Genomic DNA, 23,005 nt, shown 5'->3' on the forward strand with positions numbered 1-23,005 from the left:
ACCTTCTCAGAACAGCTTTCTTTGTTCTCTAATCTATAATAGATCCATCTTTGCTTTTCTCTATCTCACGTCCTTTTTAACACTATTAAAACTAGCTCTGTTTAACTATCTATCTTGGTTCTTTCCATTATAATGTAAACTATGGAAGGGCAATGGCCTTGTCTACTAGATGTGTTTATGATTTTATTTCTAGTAGCACATTCCTGGCTCATAGTAGGTGCTCAGTAAATATTTGTTCTAACAAATAAACGAACAGATTAATTTGGCCTGGAGTTATTAGAGAAAATTACATGGAGGAAGTAACTTGAGCTAAATTTTAAAGGTTGTATGGAAATTTGTGGAGGAAGGATGGGGGTATACAGAAAAAGTCGACCTTAAAGATGTTTTGAAAAAATATATTTAACACTATTAGGCATTCCTGTATATCAGTAAGACTTCTCAACTTGTCCTTATCCTGAGAATTTTTCACTGACAGTTTTTTCTCCTGCTCTTATTTGCTGCTCCATCTCCTGCCCCCTCTCTCTTTCCTTATCCTCTATTCCTCTACTTCTGTCCTCCCTCGTCCCCCATCCCCAGTTTCTCAGAGGATTCATGGAAACTTCAAAATACTTGAACTTTACTATCCAAAGGCAAACTTTTAAGGTCCTTTCAAAGTGAATTTAGTGTATTATGATTCCTTTGTATTTTTAATACAAATTCTTGCCTTTTTATTATTGTTTGTTATATTGCAGTCAGATTTTAATTATACAGTTAATTAATGATTTTTACATCTTTTGCTATCTTGAAAAAATAAGTTTATTTTGAATTAAATCTATCTATATTTAAATATATACATATTTTTAAAGTGGAAAATCCCCACCTAATCTACTTCTTCCCTCATCTTCCTTCCTGAGTTGAGGTGCCTACCATTAAGATTTTGGAGCATATACAGGCATACCTCAGAGATACTGTGGGTTTAGTTCCAGACCAACCACAGTAAAGCAAACCACATGAATCTTTTGGTTTCCCAGTGCATATAAAATTTATGTTTACACTATACTGTAGTCTGTTAAGTGTGCAGTAGCATTATGTCTAAAACACAATGTACATACCTTAATTAAAAAATGCTTTATTGTTAAAAAATGCATCAGCTGTGCCTTCAGCAAGTTGTAATCTCTTTACTGGTAGAAGGTCTTGTCTTTATGTTGACAGCTGCTGACTGATCATTCGTGTATTCATTGGAGTACAGTGGTAGTTGCTGAAGGTTTGGGTGGCTGTGGCAATTTCTTAAAATAAGACAACAGTGACACTTGCCACATAATTGATTCTTCCTTTCACAAAGATTTCTCTATAGCATGTGATGCTGTTTAATAGCATTTTACCCACAGTAGAATATCTTTCAGAACTGGAGTCAATCCTGTCAAACCCTGCCTCTGCTTTATCAACTAAGTTGATGTAATATTCTAAATCCTTTGTTGTCATATCACCACTGTTCACCACATCTTCACCAACAGTAAGTTCCATTTCAAGAAACCACTTCCTTTGCTCATCCTTAAGAAGCATCTCCTCATCTGCTGAAGTTTTATCATGAGATTACAACAATTCAATCTCAACTTCAGGCACCACTTTTTTTTTTTTTAAACATGGAACATTGCATATTTTATAAGAATTTTTTGTAAACATCCAACTTCACTAATTTTTAAAAATTGCAGTAACTTAAGAAGCATTAGGCCAAGTGAAAGAAACCAGACACAAATTACTACATATTTTATGATTTCATTAATATAAAAATGTAAGGATAAATAAATTTATAGAGACAGAATTAGATTAGACATTATGTAGGGCTGGGGAATGATAGAGGGATTGAGGTATGGGGCTTTTCTTCTTGGAGTGATGAAAATGTTCTAAACTTGATTGTGGTGATGAATGCACAACTCTGAAGTCATTGTACACTTTGGATAGTGTAAGTAAATATATCTCAATAAAACTGCCTTTAAAATTTGGGACACACATTGTGGAGGTCCTTATAGTCCAGTATAAGAACTTTGAATTTTACTGTAAGCTGGGAATGCATGGGGGGTTGTAGTAAAGAGTAACAAGGCACAAGGCCTGACTTAGGCTTTAAAACGTGTTCATTCTGGCAGTTAGATGAGAATGGACCTCAGTGGCAAGCAGGTCAAAGGCAAACCAGTTAGGCAGCTATCGTAGTAGTTCAGGCAAGAGATATGGTGGGTTATACAGAGTAGTAGGAGTGTAACAAATGGACCACACTAATGAAAAATGTTCTTCATGGGGGAAAGAATGTTAGGGGGAGGAGATAGGGTATATGGAAATTCCCTATATATTTTTTCTTGTTTCTTTTTTTTTTATTATCTTTTTTAAAAAAGATAAACAGATCACACAAAACCCTCTATTTTTGATGGAAATTTATGTCACTAAATTTCCTTTACAAATAAAAGGAAAAAAAATTTTTTTAATTGTCACATAGAAGCAGAGGAATCAGTGGAGTTGTCAGTCTAGGCAAGAGAAAGACTGGGGCATCATCAAAACTATTTGATATTTGAAAACATGGAAACAGATTCCTAAGGGAGAGTGCACTGAATGAGAGCCATAATAAACAAAAATGATAAAATGATCTTCACCAAACTTTAAACTACTCATCTGCAAAAGACAAACTATAAAGGCGAACTACAGACAGGGAAATGTTTGCAAACTTAACTATGACAAAGAAAGAACAGATATCTAGAATATCTGGAGCTGATATCTAGAATATTAGAAGTTGATGTGACTCAAGTGGTTGAGTGCCCGCTTCCTACATGGGAGTTTCCACCCAATAACTCAAATATGTCTCATGAACATAAAACCAAAATTCTGTCCATTGTCTGGGAATGACCAACATCTCCAGGACATAGAGCTCAAGGCAGCCTAGCATCTGAGGACCCACAGCCATCACCCCAAAGGCCTGGCTGCTGAAGCCTGGACACCACCAACTACCAAGACCTGTAGCCTGGAGCTGAGTCAGGCTCCACTTTTAATTCTAGTTCTGTAGCTATTTCCACCACATTTGTAGTTACTTGCTCCACCAAAATCTTGAACCCCTCAAGGTATCCATGAGAGTTGGAATCAACTTCTTCCAAACTCCTGTTAATGTTGATATTTTTATCTCCCCCATGAATCATAAATGTTCTTCATGACATCTAGAATGGTGAATCCTTTATGGACGGTTTTCAGTTGACTTTGCCCCGATCCATGAGAGGAATCACTGTCTATGGCAGCTTTAGCCTTACAAAATGTGTTTCTAGATAATAAGACTTGAAAGTTGAAATGACTCCTTGATCCCTGGGTTTCAGAATGGATGGTGTGTTCATGGGCATGAAAACAACATTCATTTCATTATATATCTCCATCAGAGCTCTTGGGTACATTGTCAACAAGCAGTCATATTTTGAAAGGAATCTTTTTCTCAGAGCAGTGGTTCTCAACCGTGGGCTTAAAATATTCGGTAAACCATATTGTGCTGTCATCCAGGCTTCATTTTTCTATTTACAGAAAACAGACAAAGTAGTAGGATTTTCAGAATGGGAAATGAGCATTTGCCTTCATCTTAGAAAGTCACCAGCTGAATCAGCCCCTAACAAGAGAGTCAGCATGTCCTTTGAAACTTTGAAGCCAGGCATTGTCTTCTCTCTAGCTATGAAAGTCCTAGAAGGCATCTTTTCCCATAGAAGACTGTTTTCTACACTGAAAATCTGTTGTTTAGTGTAGCCAATTTCATCCATGATCTTAGCTAGATCTTTTAGATAGTTTGCTGCATTTCTACATCAGCACTTGCTTCTGCACTTTGCACCTTAAACTTCATGAACCAACCTCTTTTAGCTTCAGACTTTGCTTCTGTAGGTTTCTCACCTCTCTCACCCTTTATTGAATTAAATAGAGTCAGAGGCCTTGCTTTGAATTAGGCTTTGGCTTAGGGGAATGTTGTGGCTGGTTTGATCTTCTATACAGACTATTCAGACTTCTCTCTATCAGTAATAAGGTAGTTTCACTTTCTTGTTATTCGTGTGTTCGTTGGAGAAGCACTTTTCCTTTGCACTCACAAGTTGGAAACTGACACAAGAGACCTAGCTTGCGGCCTGTCCCAGCTTTCAATATGCCTTCCACGCTAAGCTTAATCATTTCTAGCTTTTGATTTAAAGTGAGAGTAACATCAAACATCCCAGATCACATAACAAGTACAATAATAGGAAAAAGTTTAAAATATTATAAGAATTGCCAGAATGTGACACAGAGACGCAAAGTGAGTGCATGCTGTTGTAAAATTGGTGCTGATAGAATTGCTCAACACAGGGTTGCCATAATTTAAAAAAAAAAAAAAGTAGTGTCTTTGAAGTGCAATAAAGCAAGTTATGCCTGTACCTTAGACTTTTTACTTCACACATAAAAAATGCATACATATACATATATGTTTATGTATATATCCATACAAATGAGTAGGTTTTTTTTAGTGGGATGCATACATGTCCCTTTAGTTAACAGTATATTGGGAAATGTCTTTCCATGTGTGATAGAGATATGTCCCATTTTTTAACATGGTATAACATTCTTTTGTCATCAATCCACTAATTTATGTAGCCAATTCCCTGTTGATGGCTATGGCATTTTTCTTTTCCTTTTTTCTTTTTCTTTCTTTATTTTTTTTTATGATTAGTATTATATTGAGCTGTGGTGTACTTGGATATTTTTCTAGTTGTGTAAGTATTTCCATGGGTTTAAATCCCCAAAAGTGGACTGAAGACTTAAAAGGGTATGGATATCTAAATTTTTTTGTAGGTGTTATCACATTACCTTCTGAAAACACTATACCACTTTAGCATGTTTTCTAGCAGTGCAAAGCAAGACCTGTTTCCCAATACCTTTATTCATAAAATGTATTATTAGTCTTTTTAATCTTTCCTAATATAAAATATTATTTTCAGTTGTGTTTTCCTGATTTTTAGTGAGCTTGAACTTTCTTCAGCAGAACTTACGTGAGTGCAAGCTGACTTTTATTTCATATATCATATGTCTGTTATTTTTTGTTAACTGTCTATCATGGGCCACTGCTCTTGTTTTCTATTGAAAGTGTGAACATTAAATGCATAAAGTCGCTAGGTGTCACTAGAATCACATTTTGTTGAGTTATTTCTGGGAGCGTTCTTTTTAAGAGCAAACAACAGCAACCACTAAATTCTGACATTTCTTTTGGACAGAAGACTTTTATATTGAAGCAAGAAGAAATATAGGTGAAAGAAATAAAGATCAGCTTGCTGTCATCTCTAAGTTCTTTTTAAGAAAGTTGATTATAAATTTAAAAATTTTTGAACAATCACAAACTTAACAGAAGGTTTGGAAATATAGTTCCTAAGCTTATTTTCCTTAACCATTTGAAAGTAACTTACTGACTAGATGCCCCGTTCATTTAGAACTTCCTACAGACAAGGGCATTTCCTTGCAAACCACAATAGACATCATGAACATTAGGAAACTAACATTGGTACCTTCCTACTGTTTAATGCTCAAACTCCATTCTAATTTCATCAGTTGTTCCAATAATATATTTTATAGTAAAGGATCCACTTCAGAAATACACATAGTGTGCGCTTGTCATGCCTCATTAATCTTAGTCTAGAGGCATTGCTCAGTTTTTCTTTGACTTTCATGACTTTGATACTTTTGATGATTACGGACCAGCTATTATTTAGAATGTCCCTCAGTTTGCAATTGTTTGATGTTTCCTCATGAGATTACTTAGGTTCTGCATCTTCTGCAGGAATGCCATAGAAGGGATAATGTGTTCTTACTGCTTTCTCTCAGGTGGCACGCAGTTTCCATTTGGTGTGACACTGGTTTCTCTATTAGTAATGTTTGTAATTAATAGATATACTAGATTTAGTAATCTAGGCTTCAGCCTTTCCATATTTATAACTCCCTCCTCAGGCAGTGAGAAACCTGGCTTCCATTGTCCTTTATATGTCAAGGGGAGATTAATCAAACCATTGGTAGCCAAGCTGTCATCACCACTGTCATGCCTTTCTCTGCACAGACCCCCTTTGGGTGCTGCCTCCCTGTTCCATGCCAGCCTTCCTGTCCATGTAAATGGACTCTGACACCATGCCTCTCCCCCTGCATGCACACCCTCCTTACCCAGCGTGGGCTCTGGCACCCCATGCTAGGCTGCCTCTCGGCAGGATGTTCTCTTCACTCTGTTCAGACTCCCCCAGAGGGATGCCCTTCTCACCCTGTTGCAGCCTGACTGCTTAGGCCCTGCGCCTCCTTATCCTGTGTGGGGCTCTGGCGTTTTGCAACAGGCTGTCCACTTGCATAGATCCCCTCAACACTATTTTCACCCTCCTGTGTCACACCGTCTTTACCCTGCTTGGTCTGTGACACCCCACACTGGGCACTCCCGCATGTGGATGCCCTCCTTCCAGGCTCTGGAAAGCTTTTCCTTCTCACTCTTCGTGCCCTTACACCCTACTTTGTGCTACTGCCACTCCGTCCCTCCCATGTATACACATTGCAGATGTCTGCCTTCCTTTTTCGAAGGGAACTGGCATGCAGGGAGGGAGAGATTTATTTTTATTACCTGTTTATAAATACATAGTGGGCAAATGGGGATGATTGCCAGAATGGTAGGAATTGGGATCAAAAGAGCTCAAATTTTGTCTTTTTTTAAAGTTTGTTAAGCTCATCCTTGGTTAAAAGATTAAAAGCTGTTTGTGATTTAAAAGGAAAAGTGTTTTTTAAAACAACTAATTAGATTTTTCTGTTTGTAGCAAGGTTTTAGTGTTCCTGTTTTGGTTAAAAACAAAGCAAAGCAACACACACGTATCTACTGTTAAAGTAAGAAGACATATTCCCTTTCAAATTGCATCGTTTATTGAGACGACAAGCCTAATGTTCATAAATCACTTAGTAGTATCAGAATAATGCTTTTCTTAAAGCTTTAGAGCAACAATTTTGAAAGTATGATTCAGGGACCCCTGAGGGTTTCTGAAACCCATTAAGTGGGGCAGCAAAGTTGAAACTATTTCCATAATAGTACTAAGATACCATTTGCCTTTATTCTCTCAAGAGTACAGTAAGTTTTTCAGAGGCCGTATGATGTATGTTGTCATAACATACTGAATGCTGAAGCAGATATGAGAATCCAGCTATTTATTGTCAGATGATATTAAAGAGATTTGTAAAAATGTACAGCTGTGTCACTTTTCCACTTTTTTGTGTTTTGGAAGATAAGAGTTCTTTTTCATAAAAGCTGTTATTTATGTTTATATGTAATGGGCTTGTTATTTTTATTATAAATGAATTAACATTTTTAAATGCTATAATAAATATTAATATTCAATTTAATTGATTATTCATTTATTTATTTTGAGGTACCGGTGCTGGGGATTGAACCCAGGACCTCATATGTGGGAAGCTGTTGTTCAACCATTGAGCCACATCAGATCCCCTGAATTGTGTGATTTTTTTTTTTAAAGATTTATTTATATTTCTCCTCACATCCTCATTGTTTGCACTTGCTGTGTCTGTCTTCCTTTTTTTTCATTTAAAAAAAAAGTTCATTGAAGTATATCACACACATAAACATTAAATAACAATAAGTATATAGTAATAGTTGTGAACTTACAAAGCAAACATACATAGCATCATACAGGACTCACATATCTCACCCTACCACCAACACCTTGTGTTGTGTTAAACATTTTAAACTAATGATTAAAGAACATAGTTAAAATATTACTACTAACCAAAGTATTTTACCCCAACCCACCCTATTATTATCTTTATATTATTTGTATGTGAACATATATAAACAGTAAATGTATAGTAACAGTTGTGAACTTACAAAGCAAACATGCATAACTTATACAAGGGTCCTATGCATCAACCCTCCACCAACACCTTGCATTGTCATGAGACATTAGTCACAGATTATGAAAGAATATTGTCAAAATCTTACTACTAATTAAGTATAGTCCTTATCTTACATTTGTTGTATTTTTCCCGCAACTCACCCCATTATTATTTTTTAAATATAGTTTTTATGACAGAAGTTGTAAACTTACAAAATAATCATGTACATGTGCAGAATTCCCAAACAATATCCATTTATTATCCCACCACACTGTGGTAGAACATTTGTTACAGATAAAATAATATCGTCTGATTGTTACCACGTCTCCGTAGTGTACACTTGGCACACATTCTCCATATTGTCCCATTATCAGCACAGTACATCTTTGGCATAGACGCAAGCATATTATTATTACTGCTAACCACAGTCCATAGGTCACTCTGGTTATATTTTTCCCATGTTTCTCCACATTCCCACAACCCTGCAGTAGTGATGTACATTTGCTCTAGCTCACAAAGGACATTCTTGCTTCTGTACCATCAACCACAATTCTCATCCACCCCTTGGTTTACTGTGCTATTCTGTTCCTAGAATATTCTCTAGCATTCTCTCAATTGGCATTTATATCCCTAGACCACCATTTTCAGCCACATCACCATTTATAAACTAGCTGTTACTCACTATTTGTTACTATCCATTCTATATATTTCTACACTTTTACATTAAAACTCGAGTTGTTTTTTTGTTTGTTGTTTGTTGTTTTGTTTCTTTCTTTTTAGGAGGCACCGGGAACCAAACCCAGGACCTCTCATGTGGGAAGCAGGTGCTCAACCACTTGAGACACATCTGCTCCCCAATACCGATATTTTTATTTTTAAATTTTTATTTCCATAAACTGAAGCAGTGCAGGTTAGACTTTGTTAATCAAGTGAGCAATGTGGGATATATAAAATAGAAAGAAACTGTATAAATCACTATATAATTATGAAGTTTGAGAACTATAAAATGTACTGTATTTTTTTAATGCTCATTCTGAAAGTTACCTCAAAGGTGGAATTGGAAGCTTCATATCTGCATAAAATTTCCTATATTTTTAATGTATATGATGGATTTAATTTTTCTTGAATATTAAAGTCTGCCAAATTCTGAAAAAGAAAACTTTAAGTACAACTCCTATAAAAAAGCTTTTTTGAAGTTCTCAAAATTTTTCATTGTGTAAAGGAATCTTGAGACCAAAATGTGTGATAACTGCTGCTTTAAAGACTAGTTTGTGTCAGTGATTTCCAACCTGTAGACTGTCCCCTTACCTCAACACCCCAAATATGATCTCTTACTGTGTGTTTTGCTTTGTTTTCTTTTCACATATACATTTTTCTCATTTATCATCTTGTGGAGCTACTTCAAATTGTCTTTTATTTTTTAAAGAAGTCGCCATCCCACAGAAGGTTAGGTATCTTACACTGCCCTAAATAATAAAAACTAGAGTTTTTGAAGCAGTAGTAAGTACAGGTAATATGAATCTGACAGGCTTCTTAAATCAGTAACAGAATGGCACTGGGTTTCTAATAACGAGCAAGATTTGAATGGCTTCCACTTGTTAATGGTGCTTTTCAGCCAGCTAATGATAAATCCTATGAATGGGTATTGAGATTGTTGAAATTTTTGCTTTTTTAAATTTGCAAAAAAGTTCCATTTTAGCATTAGAACTGTGCTTTGTCTCATGGATCTCTCCCTCTAGAGCTATTTAACATTGAACAGTAGTTGGGAGGTAGAAAAGGCAAAGTCATTTCCCCATTCCACTCTACAGTGGAGTGGGAAATTTCAATACAGGCCCAAATGCCCTGGGTTTAAGACTTTTTTTCATTCCTGAAAGAAATATTTATAATAGGACAAGGCAAATTTAGTAGGATTTCATGAATTATTAAAGGATGTTTCACCAGAGCAATGCAGATGTCCCTTTTTGGTTGCTCCTGAGGTTTTTTTTTACCCTGGCATTGTACCATGATAAATTTGGATGGATTCAATAGGCCTTTTTACAGCAAGCCCAAAGGCCCTGCAGCAGGACCTGGACTTGTGTTTGAGGAGCACGGGGGATGTCAGTGTGACAAGCAGAGTCAGGGAGGCGGACATGGCAGGAAGCGAGAACCAGCATGAACCTGTTGGCAGTTCTCAGAAGGACCAGGTCTCAAAAAGAAAACATAGTGCAAGTTGTTAATCAAGAAATTTATTGGTATCCTTCTCTGGATACTTTATGGAGAGTTTTTATGTCTTCCTGAGGGATACGTCCTCTAGTTGGAGGATCACTGAGAACGATTGAACATAATATGATTCCTGCAGAGAAAGGACAGCAAATTGATCAGGTGGGCTGAGCCTTAGTTGCATAACATGTAAAAAGGTAAGGGAAAGCTATTTGGCTTTTAATAGGTATATAAGAAAAAAGAGGGAGGGATGATGAGCTTTAGAATGATTGATTAAAATTCTTACTGTTCCTTAAAGTCTAGTTCAAATACTATCTCTTTTATGAAAGCTTTTGCAGGAAATAGGATGGTGTCTTGTCAAGATACAGGCTCTGGAGCCAGACTGACTGGAACACAATTTTGGACCATGGTGTCTAGCTCTGTATCATGGACAATTTATTTAACCTTTGGCCCCTGGTTTCCTGTGCAAAACATAAACCTAAGTTTCAAGGTGGTTACGGTGCCTGGAACACAACAGGTGTTCCACTCTCAAACCCGCAATTTAAATAAATCTTTGCTTTCTCTGTGCTCGAGCATTATCTAAACTGCAGTGATTCCCTTGTTGCATTCTACCTTGTGTTACAGGGAGTTATTGACTTTGACTCTTTTGTTATGATTGTATGCTTGAAGGTCGGAGCCTTCAAAAATATGTTATTCATTTTTTATTTCCCATAGTGCCTAACTCACCCCTTCTACATAGGAGATTGATATAGTTTTGCTGAGTTACTTATTGACTAGGTATAGGCAGTAAGGTGGTGGCATAGGCATTTTGGTCTCAGAATAGAAGCAGCAGGGTTGGTCCAGATAGAGTTGAGGGGTTGGTACATGAAAAACAGTTGTCCTGAGGATAGAGTGAGAGGTAGGTTTGCTGTGGGAAATATTGTGGTTAATTAGCTTTCCAGTAAGAGAGAGTCATCAGGCAGAGTGGATCCTAGGTAAGACTTCCCACAAGGAAGGGTAAAACTTACTCCTTTTTTTCCATTGGCTCTGAAGTAGCAGCAGTTAGAAAATGAAGTAAAAAAGTTGGAAATGTTTTTAGGGACATCCTTGAAACACTTTTCTTCTTGACCACTAGGTGGTGAGATAATGTTATCATTTTACTTTTCTGAAGAAAAACAGAAATCCAATTGGTGATAATTGTTTATTCAGAAAATTTTGATTGTTATCTGCTAAATATGCATTTTAATGTAGTCACTTCAATATTTTACTAAGTGTAACACAGGTTTGCATACATAGACTAGAATTACCAGCATTAAGTACAACTCTTTTCTTCACTGAGAAAAATAATAGTTAAACCCCAGTACATTGAATTCAGGTATTGTGTGCCTTAATGCATCTTCACTTCTTATCACTCGATAAATTGTTTGGAAGCTATTCCCAAAAAGGACCAAACATATCTTCTACAACTATGTCCCCTCTGTCAAGTACACATTTTACTGGATTGAGTCAAGCCATTCCAAAAACTCCTTACTCTTAAAGGATATTTACTAGTTCTGTAAACTTTTGCAAATCATCATCTGTGAGCCTCAATTTCCTCTGTTGTAATATGGGAGAAAATAATAGTACTTACCTAACAGGCTTGGTGTGGTACATCTAATGAGTTGGCATTAGTTAAGAGCACCTTAAACTTTATTTTAATGATAATTAAAATTTTAAGTATATTGTAAAACAGTTATTCCAGTTCTACTCAACTGTGTTATCTATCCAAATGCGTCTGAGCTACCATTTTTTGTTTTTACAATGGTAAGTAAGTAATATTTTGCTTGGGTAAGAAGCAGTTGGGTAAACACTGCTCAAAGTAATAGTAATTAAAAGGCCTTTATAAAAAGAGGCTCAACTAAGAAACATTTTTTTCCTTGTTTTCTAATCTTTTCTGCCCATTTCTCATGTCTCTTATTAGATCCACTATTCTGCCTACACCTTAATTGTAGGCTTTCTATAGGCTTAGGTGATTATTTTGATTTTTAAACGAACTTTATAGACTTATAATTTACATTAAAATGAAATATACCCATTATAAGTGTACAGTTCCCCACGTTTTGACAAATGTGTTTACCATTATCCCAAGTTTCATCACCTCCAAAATGTCCTTGTATCTTTTTGCAGTCATTTTCCCTGCCCCCCTCCCAAAATAACCACTTCTCTGATTTCTGCCAATATGGAATAGCTTTGGCTATTCTAGAATTTCATATAAATGGAGTCATTGTACTCTGTTGTGTTACACTTAGCATGGTGCTTTTTGAAAGTCATCCAAGTTGTATGTAGTTTCGTTTCTTTTTTATTCGTTTTTTTGTTTGTTTTTAGGAGGTGCCGGGGACTGAACCCAGGACCTGGTACATGCAAAGCAGGCACTCAACCACTGAGCTATACCCGCTCCCCTCATTTCTTTTGATATCTGAGTACTATTTATTACCTGAATAATTTTTTTTGTCACTAATCTCCTAACTCCCATTCCTTCGCTTCATTCATAGCAGTTGGTGTATGGTTTCCCTAAAATATCATCCATTCTCGCAAATCTGCTTCCTCATCAGAATTCTAGTCTAGTGATGGCCTCTAACCTAAAGCTTTCCCTGACTTCTATCACTATCAATTATACTTTTTTTCCTTAGCTCCTGCTCTACTTTGTTTTTCTTCTATTGATAAAATTATTATACTGTATCCTTTTTTTAAACATTTTTGCAAATTTCTTTTACCTCTGGCTTACTAGAAATCAGCTATAATCTTGTAAATGCTTTTGTATTCAAACTAAGGTGAATGGCATATGCCATTTAGCTTTTGAAAAACTCCAATGTATACTTATGAGAGAATGAGATATGAAAAATTCAAATAATTTCTACATATCATTATAAAAATAATTTTAGCCTTGCAACCCCCTAAAAGGTTCTCTCAAGATCCCAGATGTCTTCTGACCATTCTTTGAGATTGCTGCTATAGTGATAACTACTATTGTCAATTTGGTGTGTAATTCTCCAGACTTCTTTAAAAATGAGAAATCCTTTGCCATGCTATTATATACCATACTATGTCACACACACACACACACACACACACACCCCTATATGCATGTACGTATTTCTAAAACTTCCTTTTCATTCTTAACAATATATTTTAGAATTGTTGATGTCAATATGGATGTTTGCCTTCTTTTTTTAAAAGATTTTTGTTATATCAGTTCACAAGGAGTTTTCAGTTAGCCTCTTCTTTTTCTGGTTTTTTTTTTTTTTTTAAGATTTATTTTTATTTATTCCCCCCTCCTTCCCCCCCGTCCCCCCCCCCCCAGTTGTCTACTCTCTGTTTCAATTTGCTATATGTTCTTCTGTGTCTGCTTGTATTCTCATTAAGCAGCTCTGGGAACTGATCCTGGGACATTCCAGATTGGGAGAGAGGCAATTACTCTCTTATGCCACCTCTGCTCCTTATTTTCTCTCCTCTGTGTCTCTTGTTGTGTCATCTTGCTGCGCCAGGTCTCTGTATCGGCCGGCTTTCCTGCGCAGGGCAGCTTTCTTGTGCGGGACAGCATTCCCACACAGGGCGGCACTCCTGTATGGGTGACATTCCCTGCATGGGCCAGCTCACCACATGGGCCAGCTTGCCCTCACCAGGAGGCACTGGGTATCGAACCCTGTACCTCCTATATGGTAGATGGGAGCCCAGTTGGTTGAGCCACATCCATTTCCCCTTATTTTTTTTAATTGTACTGTATTTTAATTATTTTTTACAAAACCCTACTTTACATTTTAGATTTTGAGCAGTGATAGTCTTATGAAATATAACTAGGAATGTAAATATGGGCCCTTTCATAAAAAGACTTAACAGATGTGTAAGATTATTCTGTAAAAATGGGAGTTATTGAAGGTTTTTGAGCTGGATTGGAGGATTGAAAAAATATTTTTGACAAGGCTATCAAATCCACTCATCTGGACAGAATAGTCTCTTCAACAAATGGTGCCAAGAGAATTGGATATCCATATTCAAAGATATGCTATACAGATATTAACTCAAAGTGGATCAAAGATCTAAACATAAAAGATAGGACTATACAATTCCTAGAAGGCTCTCCCTGCCTAGAGAGGCCCACCTCAAATCTTGTTGTGTATTTCTGTCTTTCTCTCCCATTTCTCAGCAAACTAACAAAATAGCAACAACAACACAAACCCCTAGAAGAAACTGTAGGAAAGCATTTTCAAGATCTGGTGGTAGGAGATAGTTTCTTAGACCTTATACCCAAAGCACAAATAATGAAAGAAAAAATAGATTAATGCAACCACCTCAAAATTAAGCACTTTTGTGCTTCAGAGGACTTTGGATGAATTGTATGCTTTATTAATATATATCAATAAAATTGATTTGTTTAAAAAGGTGAAAAGGCTGTCTAATCAGTGGGAGAAAATACTTGAAAACCACCAATCTGGTAAGGGTTTAATATCCATGATACATAAAGAGATCCTACAATGCAACAATAAAAAAAATAAATGGCCCAATTAAGAAATGGGCAAAAGGCTTGAATAAACATTTCTCCAAAGAGAAAATACAAATTTCAAAAAAAAAAAAAAACCCACACATGAAAAGACATTCAACATAGCTATTATCAAGGAAATGCAAATCAAAATTACAATGAGGGGAAGCGTATTTGGCACAATGGATAGAGCGTCCACCTACCACATGGGAGGTACAGGGTTCAAACCCAGGGCCTCCTGACCCGTGTGATGAGCTGGCCCATGCTCAGTGCTTATGCACGCAAGGAGTGCTGTGCCACACAGGGTGTCTCCCACATAGGGGAGCCCCATGCACAAGGAGTACACCCCATAAGGAGACCTGCCCAGCACGAAAAAAGTGCAGCCTGCCCAGGAGTGGCACCACACACACAGCTGACACAGCAAGATGACGCAACAAAGAGAGACAGATTCCTGGTGCTGCTGACAAGAATACAAGCAGACATAGAAAAACATACAGCAAATGGACACAGAGCGGACAACTGGGGGGGAGGGGAGTGCAGGGAAGGGGAGAGAAATAAATAAAAAACAAATCTCTTTAAAAAAAAAACTACAATGAGATATTATTTCATACCTATTAGAATGGCCACAGAAAACGGAAAGTGTTGGAAAGGATGTGAAGAGATAGGAATGCTTATTTGCTATCGGTGGGAAGATAGAATGCTGTAGCCACTGTAAATACTGTTTCACAACTCCTAAGGAAGTAAATATGGATTGGTCATATGATGACACAATTTTACTACTAGGTATATACTCGGAAGAACTGGAAGCAGGGACATGAACAGACATTTGCACACCAGTGTTCATAGCAACATTATTCACAATTGCCAAAAGATGAAAACAACCCAAGTGTTCGTTAACTTATGAATGGATAAACAAATTGGGGTACATACATAAGATGGAATACTATTCAGCTGTAAGAAGAAATGAAATCATGAAGCACATGACAATGTGGATGGATCTTGAGTACATTATGTTGAGTGAAGCAAACCAGACAAAAAAAAACAAATACTGTATGATTTCACTAATATGAACTAACTATAATGAGCAAACTCACAGAATTAGTAGCTAGCATAAAAGTAACCAAAAGATAAAATGAGGATAGAGAATGGGGAGCTGAGGCATACACAGGCATATTAAATGTGCAAATTTCATAATAAGGTTCATTGTAAATGTTTGGGAATGGGTAAAGATAGCATATTATAGTGATTGTATTTAGCAGTGCTAATATATGTATGCCAGTGGTTGAAAGGGAAAGTTTAAGGTCATATATGTCACTAGGAACACTAAAGGAAGAAACATGGGACTTTATAGTGCAGTTAACACACTTGTGACAGTGTGTGTGATCAGCAGTACAAATATAAGAATACTTTTCCATGAAACAGAACAAATGTATGTTAGTACTATAAAATGTTAATAATAGACTGATATATGGGCAAAAAGGTATCTAAAGCAAACTATGGACTATGTCGAATAGCAGTGTCAATATAATAATATTTTTCCATCAATAGTGGAAAAAAAGAAAGAATTATGCCAAGTGAAAGAGCCAGGCACAAAGTGCTACATATTGTTTGACTCCATCTATACAAAATGTAAATATAAATAAGTCTAGCAAGATGGAATTAGATTAGTGACTATGTTACAGCAAGGGAGGATAGAGGGATTGAGAGGTGACTGCTAAGCGGTAGTAGGGGGGTTTTCTTTTTGGAGTAATGAAAATGCGCTAAATTTTGATTGTGGTAATGAATGCACAACTCTGCAGTCATACCAAAAGCTATTGAATGTACACTTCAGATGGATTTGTATGGTTTGTGAATGTTTCAGTAACATTGCTTTAAGCCTTTTGCACCTCAAAAGAGTTTGTCATGAAAGTGAAAAGAGAGCCTACACAATGGGAGAAAATATTTGGTAATCATATCTGATAGGAGACTTATATCCTGCATATTTAAAGAACTCCTATATCTCAAAAATAAAAAGACAACCCATTTTAAAAATGGGAAAAAGATTTAAACAGACACTTCTCCAAAGAAGAAATACAAATGGCTAAAAAGCACATGAAAAAATGCTCCAAATCTCTAGCTATCAGGGAAATGCAAATTAAAACTACAATGAGATACCATCTTACTCCCATAAGATTGGCAGCTATGAAAAAAACAGAAGACTACAAATGCTGGAGAGGATGTGGAGGAATGGAAACACTCATCCACTGCTGGTGGGAGTGCAGAAGGATCCAGCCATTCTGGAGGAAAGTTTGGCGGTTTCTCAAAAATCTAGCTATAGATTTGCCATATGACCCAGTAATTCCACTGCTGGGTATATACCCAGTAGAACTGAAAACAAGGACACAAATCGATATATGCACACCAATGTTCATAGCAGCATTGTTCACTATTGCCAAAAGTTGGAATCAACCCAAATGCCCATCAACAGATGAATGGATAAATAAAATGTGGTATATCCATACAATGGAATACTACTCAGCTTTAAGAACAAATACACTACAAAGACTCGTGATAACATGGATGAATCTTGAGAACCTTATGTTGAGTGAAGCAAGCCAGGCATTGAAGGACAAATACTGCATAACCTCTCTGATATGAAACAAACAAACTGAGCTGACTCAGAGAGCTAAAGCCGGGAAGATAGGCTTAAAGGAATCTGGGGGGGGGGTAAGGAAGGTTGCGAGCTGATGCCTACATGGGTGAAGTCTATGACAAGCTGGAGGTAAATACTTGTACAGGGAAGGGATAAGATGGGGGCAAAGGGATACCTTTGGGTGGGGCTTTGTGGGCTTGAGGGGGGCTAGAGTTGGGAGGATGGGTCAGATGACCCAAGGAATTGGGGGGAGGGCTGGGAGAAACCATTGAATATGGGAGAATGTCAGGTATATGTTTGAAACTATACTGTTGAGAAAATTATTTAGAAAATGTAAGGAAGGATCACATGTTTAAGGTGCTTGGGGTGGGTGGGTGGGAATCTGGTACCGGGGAAAGCTTCTAGGGAGTATGTGAGTGCTCATTCGGTCATAGTGTGTTATATCATTGGGTGGAGACCAATACAATGAGTGTGAAGGTGTACCTACACCCTGGAGAGACCTGATGTTCCCAAAGAGAAGGGAATTGTGTCTCGAGAGGATCACTGGCTCCCAATTAGTTAGGGCAGTCTAGTACATCAAGCCCTCAGCATTGTTGCACTATCTGTAAATTTTATTCCTCAAGTAGGAGGATTGAGTATCACAGTGTGCCCTGAGGGGAGGGAGAGAGGTATAGCATGGATGGAAGCAGGGAACTGGGGAGCAGTGGAAGTGTTCCACAAGATCATGCAATGATGGACATGTCAACTTACATCTAAAGTGTATAAAAGTCTATAAACTAAAATGTATAATGTAAAACATAAGGAAACTAAAAGTTTAGAAATTTGTCCAGTCTAAAATATAAACAATAATGTAAACCAAAATGGAACCATGTTTGATAGCTATGTTTCAAAATTAGTACATCAGCTGCAGCAAATATAACATGAACATATAAAGAGGTCATTGCTGGGGAAAGGGGAAAAGGGTTTGATGTTGGTTGTATGGGAGTCCCCTATATTGTGTATGTGAATTACTGTGATCCAAAACTTTTTTGAAGACAAAAATTAGAGGAAAAAAAAAGGATGTAGACACTGAGGAAGAAATGGAAGTGCCTTGCCACTGTACATACAGGGCAACACCTATTACAGTGATGAAAGGCAAAGTGCTAGAAACAAAGCTCTATAATATTTTTCATTTTATTAATACACCAATTTATTTTTACTTTATTTTAATATTTCTAAATTACTATGTATTCTATTTCTAAACCTTAAACCCATCCCTGTATTTCAATTTCCTATTAATTGAATTTGGCAGTATATTAGGATTCATTGTTGAAGAAGTTTTGGACCACAGAGAGGTTCAACTATGGCAGAGGAGGAACTCTGGCGTGGGGTGTTATTGATTGGGGGCACATGCAGGGGGAGTTCTCCTGGACATGAATATAGGGAACATAAATATGTTAGGGTATATGGGGGTATTTTTATAGTAGAGTTACAAACGTCAACTTGAGGGAGTACTGAGTTCCCACCCAGGGAACTATCTATCACATTCCCTAGTAGAACAACAATAATCCCCCAAGTACAATGGCAAAGATCAACAAGGAAGGATGATTCAACAATGAGCCCTTGATACTGATGACTATGCTTAGGAGCCTGTGTGCCTAAAATATGAATTAGGACTAGAGCTGTAGGGTGCCTAAGAGTTACCTCTTGAGAGCCTCCATGTTGCTCAAATGTGGCCACTCTCTAAGCCAAACTCAGTGTGTAAATGCATTACCTTCCCCCCAACATGGGACATGACTCCTGGGAATGAGCCTCCCTAGCCCCGAGTGATTACTACCAATCACTAACTGGAGAAGCAACTAGAAAGAGACCTAGAATAAAAGGGTCAACTCAGACCAGCAAAATATCTCAGCCTACATGTTGGATCAAGTGTTAAAAACTGTTCCTTGACCTTGAATAAAAGGGGGAAATGGCAAAGACAAATGAGTTAATATGGCTAAGAGTCTTCCAAAAAGAGTCGGGAGGTCATCAGAGGGGTTGCGCTTAGGCACACCTAAGCAGGACCCCAGAAGAAGCCAAAGTAGATACAACCCCAGGTACTAGTTGTCCTGAAGGCTATGGAGATCCACAGGGTATATAGTCGTGGCAGATGGATTTGGAGCTCTATGCTCTGTGACAGAGGACCCTCCTTTGGAATTTGTGCTCCTGAGTGTGAGAGAGCTGGACTTAGATGTGATTTTTCTACACATGCCTCTTCTGTCACATTTACTTGAACCTGTGGTTGGCGCTAGGGATGGTCCATACTCAGGAGACCTGAATCTCTGGACTGCCCATGTGCCACCTAGGCCCTGAGCCTCAGCAGGGTGGCGACTCCTGCTCTCTGGATCGTTGGTCTTACCCAGGTCAGCTAACAGGGAGGTAAAGATGGTCAACTACCACACCAGGGAATCGAGAGTGCCTAAAACTGTAAGCAGAGGAATTGTATCCATCATCCATGTGGACTCTAAGCCCCCTCTTGATCCAGAGGTGGAGGAGACATTGTCATCCAGGGTCCACAGAACGGAGGAATAAAATATGGACTAGAGTGGACTTATGGATATTCTCCTATAAAACTATTGTGACAAGTAATAGAAGAAATTTTAGCATCGAGGTGAGAAAGTGGCCACAGTAGTTGCTAAGTGCAGGGAGAGGGTAGAAGAGATATGATGTGGGGGAATTTTTGGGATTTTGAGTTGTCCTTAATGATATTGCAGGGTCAGATGCTGGAACTTACATATCCTGCCGTAACCCACTGAATATACTGGGGGAGAGTGCGAACTACAGGGTAAACTGTTATCTATGTAGTGTAGCAGTACCCCAAAATGTGTTCACCGAGTGTGATGAGTGCAATGAGTGTGCTGCAGTGATGAGGGAGGTTGTTGGTGTGGGAGGGTGGATGGTATGTAGGAACCTCTTATATTTTTTAGTGTAACATTTTTTTGTGTGATGTATATATCTTCAAAAAAATTAAGTTTACATAAATGTGGTGGGGGGTGGGAGTGGGTTATATGGGAAACTCTTATATTTCTTGTTTTTTATGTTTTTTAATGTAACATTCCTTGTGATCTATTAACTTTAATTTTAAAAATTTAAAAAATAAAGCTTATTTGAAGGCAAAGTGAAAAAAATAACATTGCTTTAAAATAGTATTTCAATAAAATATGAATTAATTAGTAGAGGAGAAACTATAGGAAAGGAAATCCTGTATAAAATGTTATAATTAAAATTTGAGTTAATGAGTGCTCAGTACAAGAATATTTGGTGGAGGAAAGCCAAAGATTGACATGAATGGTATTTTGAAAGAAGAAATGAGAGGATATGATAGATTATGGGAGGAGGTGGGGGTTCATAGTGAACAATAGTGGAGTTTTCACATCTTGCCTTCTGGGATGGTGGTGATGCCTTGACAAAAGGAGACAAAAAGGAGTACCCAATTTTGGAGATGACATGTCTCTCAGGCCTCAGTTTCTTTAGGCCCTTTCTAGCTCTAAATTATCCATTTTATGGCCTGTTTATGCACAAAGAGCACGTAACAGCATATTCTTATAGCTTTATGATTGCAATGAATTGATAATTTTTAAGTGTTTTTCAAGTCTAAAATTGTTACATAGAAATTATACTTTTCCCTGCCTCTCACTTTTGCTCTTATCTTTAAAAATAACTTTTATAGAGAAGGTTTTGGGAAATTTAATTGATAATGACTTTTGTTATTGATATAAATGTATTTATTATAATAGAAATGTCTTAAGCACAGATTTCTTAAATTGTAACTCATACACATGCAGATTTAATGCTGTGTGCATGTAACAAATAAATATTCATTAAACAACTTCATTTCAATTTTATAGATGCAGGACAGCTGGAGTACATGTTGATGAGTCGTTATTCCCTGCAGCTAATAATAAGGAACAATTACCATGCCTAATTAAAAAAAAAGTAAGTATGTGACTTCAGTAAAGGTAGTGGCAATTATGAAATTATTCTTTCTTTTTGTTCCTAGAAATTAAACTTTTAGAAATATTTTTAAAAGTTATAGTAAATATGATGATGATATTTTCCTTTCAGATAGCATATTTTTCATGAAGTATAGAGATTATTGTATCCTATGAATGCTCTGATGCAATTTGTAGGAAATAGAAGAAAGTATGATTAGCCAAGGGAAAATTAAAAATTGGCAACAACCGAGCACTCAGGTACTCTAGTAATATCTTTAGTAAAATGGCTTTAACTAAAAGTCTGAAGCAGATAGAGCCAAATGTGCAAAGTTATTTATTACAAAAATTCTGCTTTACAAATAGAAAGACACTGCTGTCATTTGAAGTTGAGTTCACATTTGTACAACAGCCTTTTCAGTTTTTAATGTATGTTAAAATTTCTAATTGTGATTTCTTTATTTGAGGGTAGACTTGATTACTATGAAATATCTGTAAGTTACTTTGTTTTTAGTTGATGAAATTAGGGAAACTAGAACTAGACTTTCTCTGTAGATTAAAATAGGAAAAGCTATGAACTTCTCCAGATTTTTTGAAAATAGTATATCACGTTATCTCTATTACATTTCACCTCTGGCAAGAAGCCAGAATTTGCTTGCATAAAATGGAAAAAGTTCCCTCAGTCTCTAACGAGAACTTCATGTCTGATTATAGGTGTGAAAGAGTATTCAAAAGGATCTCTTCACACTAAGTAATGACTGATTAGGAATGGCTACTTTTTAAAAAATAAGTATTTTTAAAGTATTTAAAATAATGATATCGATAAAAACGTACATTTTTATTGTACAAACACATTTAGTAAATGTTAATAAAGCAAAAATCCCCGTTGATTTCCACAAGAATATCTATCCCTTCCTTCCCTCAATGTAAGTGGTCTAGAACTCAACTTGTGTCCTTCTTGATGATTGTTTTCAGTAAATTTACATTTCATAGTCACACACACATATTACATGAATGGAGCCCTACTATATGTATTGTTTTTTAAATTACTCTTTTTTTCTTCTTTTTTGACCTTTTTATGTTATTTAAAAAAAAATTGTTTATGTTTGTATGTATAAATGTACTTCATTTTTCTGCATTGTGTCATATAACATGAATATATCTTTCTCCTATTATTAGGGCTTTAGACCATTGTCAGATTTTGCTAAATACTTTATTTATATAATGTATTTCAGTTTTATTTCTCTAGGTTGGTATCTAGAAGTGAAAGTACTGGGTCAAAATGTAAACACATTTTGCTTTTTAACAGTTCCATTAATAATGTACAGGGATACCTATTTCCTGACCCTTACCAATGCTAGATATTATTAATCTTTTAAATTTTTTCCTAATCTGAAGTATAAGTAATGATTACTCATACATATCACCAGTTTAATTTTTACTTGTGTAAAAAAATATTCCTGCTGCCTCCCTTTTACAAATTAAACATGACTCTAGACCTTTTTATTTTAGGTTCTTTAAGCAGTTTCTTCCTGCCTTGTCAGCAGACCTGATCCCTCTTGCCTCCGTTTTTCCCTTTTATCTATGGTGCTTATCCTTTTCTAATATGCTACACTAATGGTGGCAGTTAGATAGGATTCATTCTCTGAAAATGATTCATAAGACCCCAAGATAACAATGCTTTTTAAATCTATAGTGTATTACTGGAAAAAAGATGCTATATAGCAACAGCATTAAAGTAAAGATATGTATCACAGCCAAAGGCTGCCTCACAGCAGGACAGCTGGTGGGACCATGGGAGTTCAGTTGTCCTCCCCCTGCAAGGCCTGCTGAGATGCACTTTCTTGATTA

The 23,005-nt window shown here is 36.7% G+C and overlaps 1 protein-coding gene across 6 annotated transcripts in view; it reads left to right on the plus strand.

Moving 5' to 3' along the window:
* Positions 1 to 23,005, plus strand: part of MCPH1 (microcephalin 1) — a 268,454-nt gene that overhangs the window by 15,186 nt on the left and 230,263 nt on the right. For all 6 annotated transcript variants that reach the window (XM_004472356.5, XM_058288019.2, XM_023582753.3 and 3 more), the window contains exon 4: positions 21,071 to 21,158. In XM_004472356.5, coding sequence (XP_004472413.2) covers positions 21,071 to 21,158 — 88 coding nt within the window. The remainder of the gene's footprint in view (positions 1 to 21,070; positions 21,159 to 23,005) is intronic.

This window comes from Dasypus novemcinctus, chromosome 25 (genome assembly GCF_030445035.2).
Source record: "Dasypus novemcinctus isolate mDasNov1 chromosome 25, mDasNov1.1.hap2, whole genome shotgun sequence".
In the NCBI taxonomy this organism is placed as follows: Eukaryota; Metazoa; Chordata; class Mammalia; order Cingulata; family Dasypodidae; genus Dasypus; species Dasypus novemcinctus.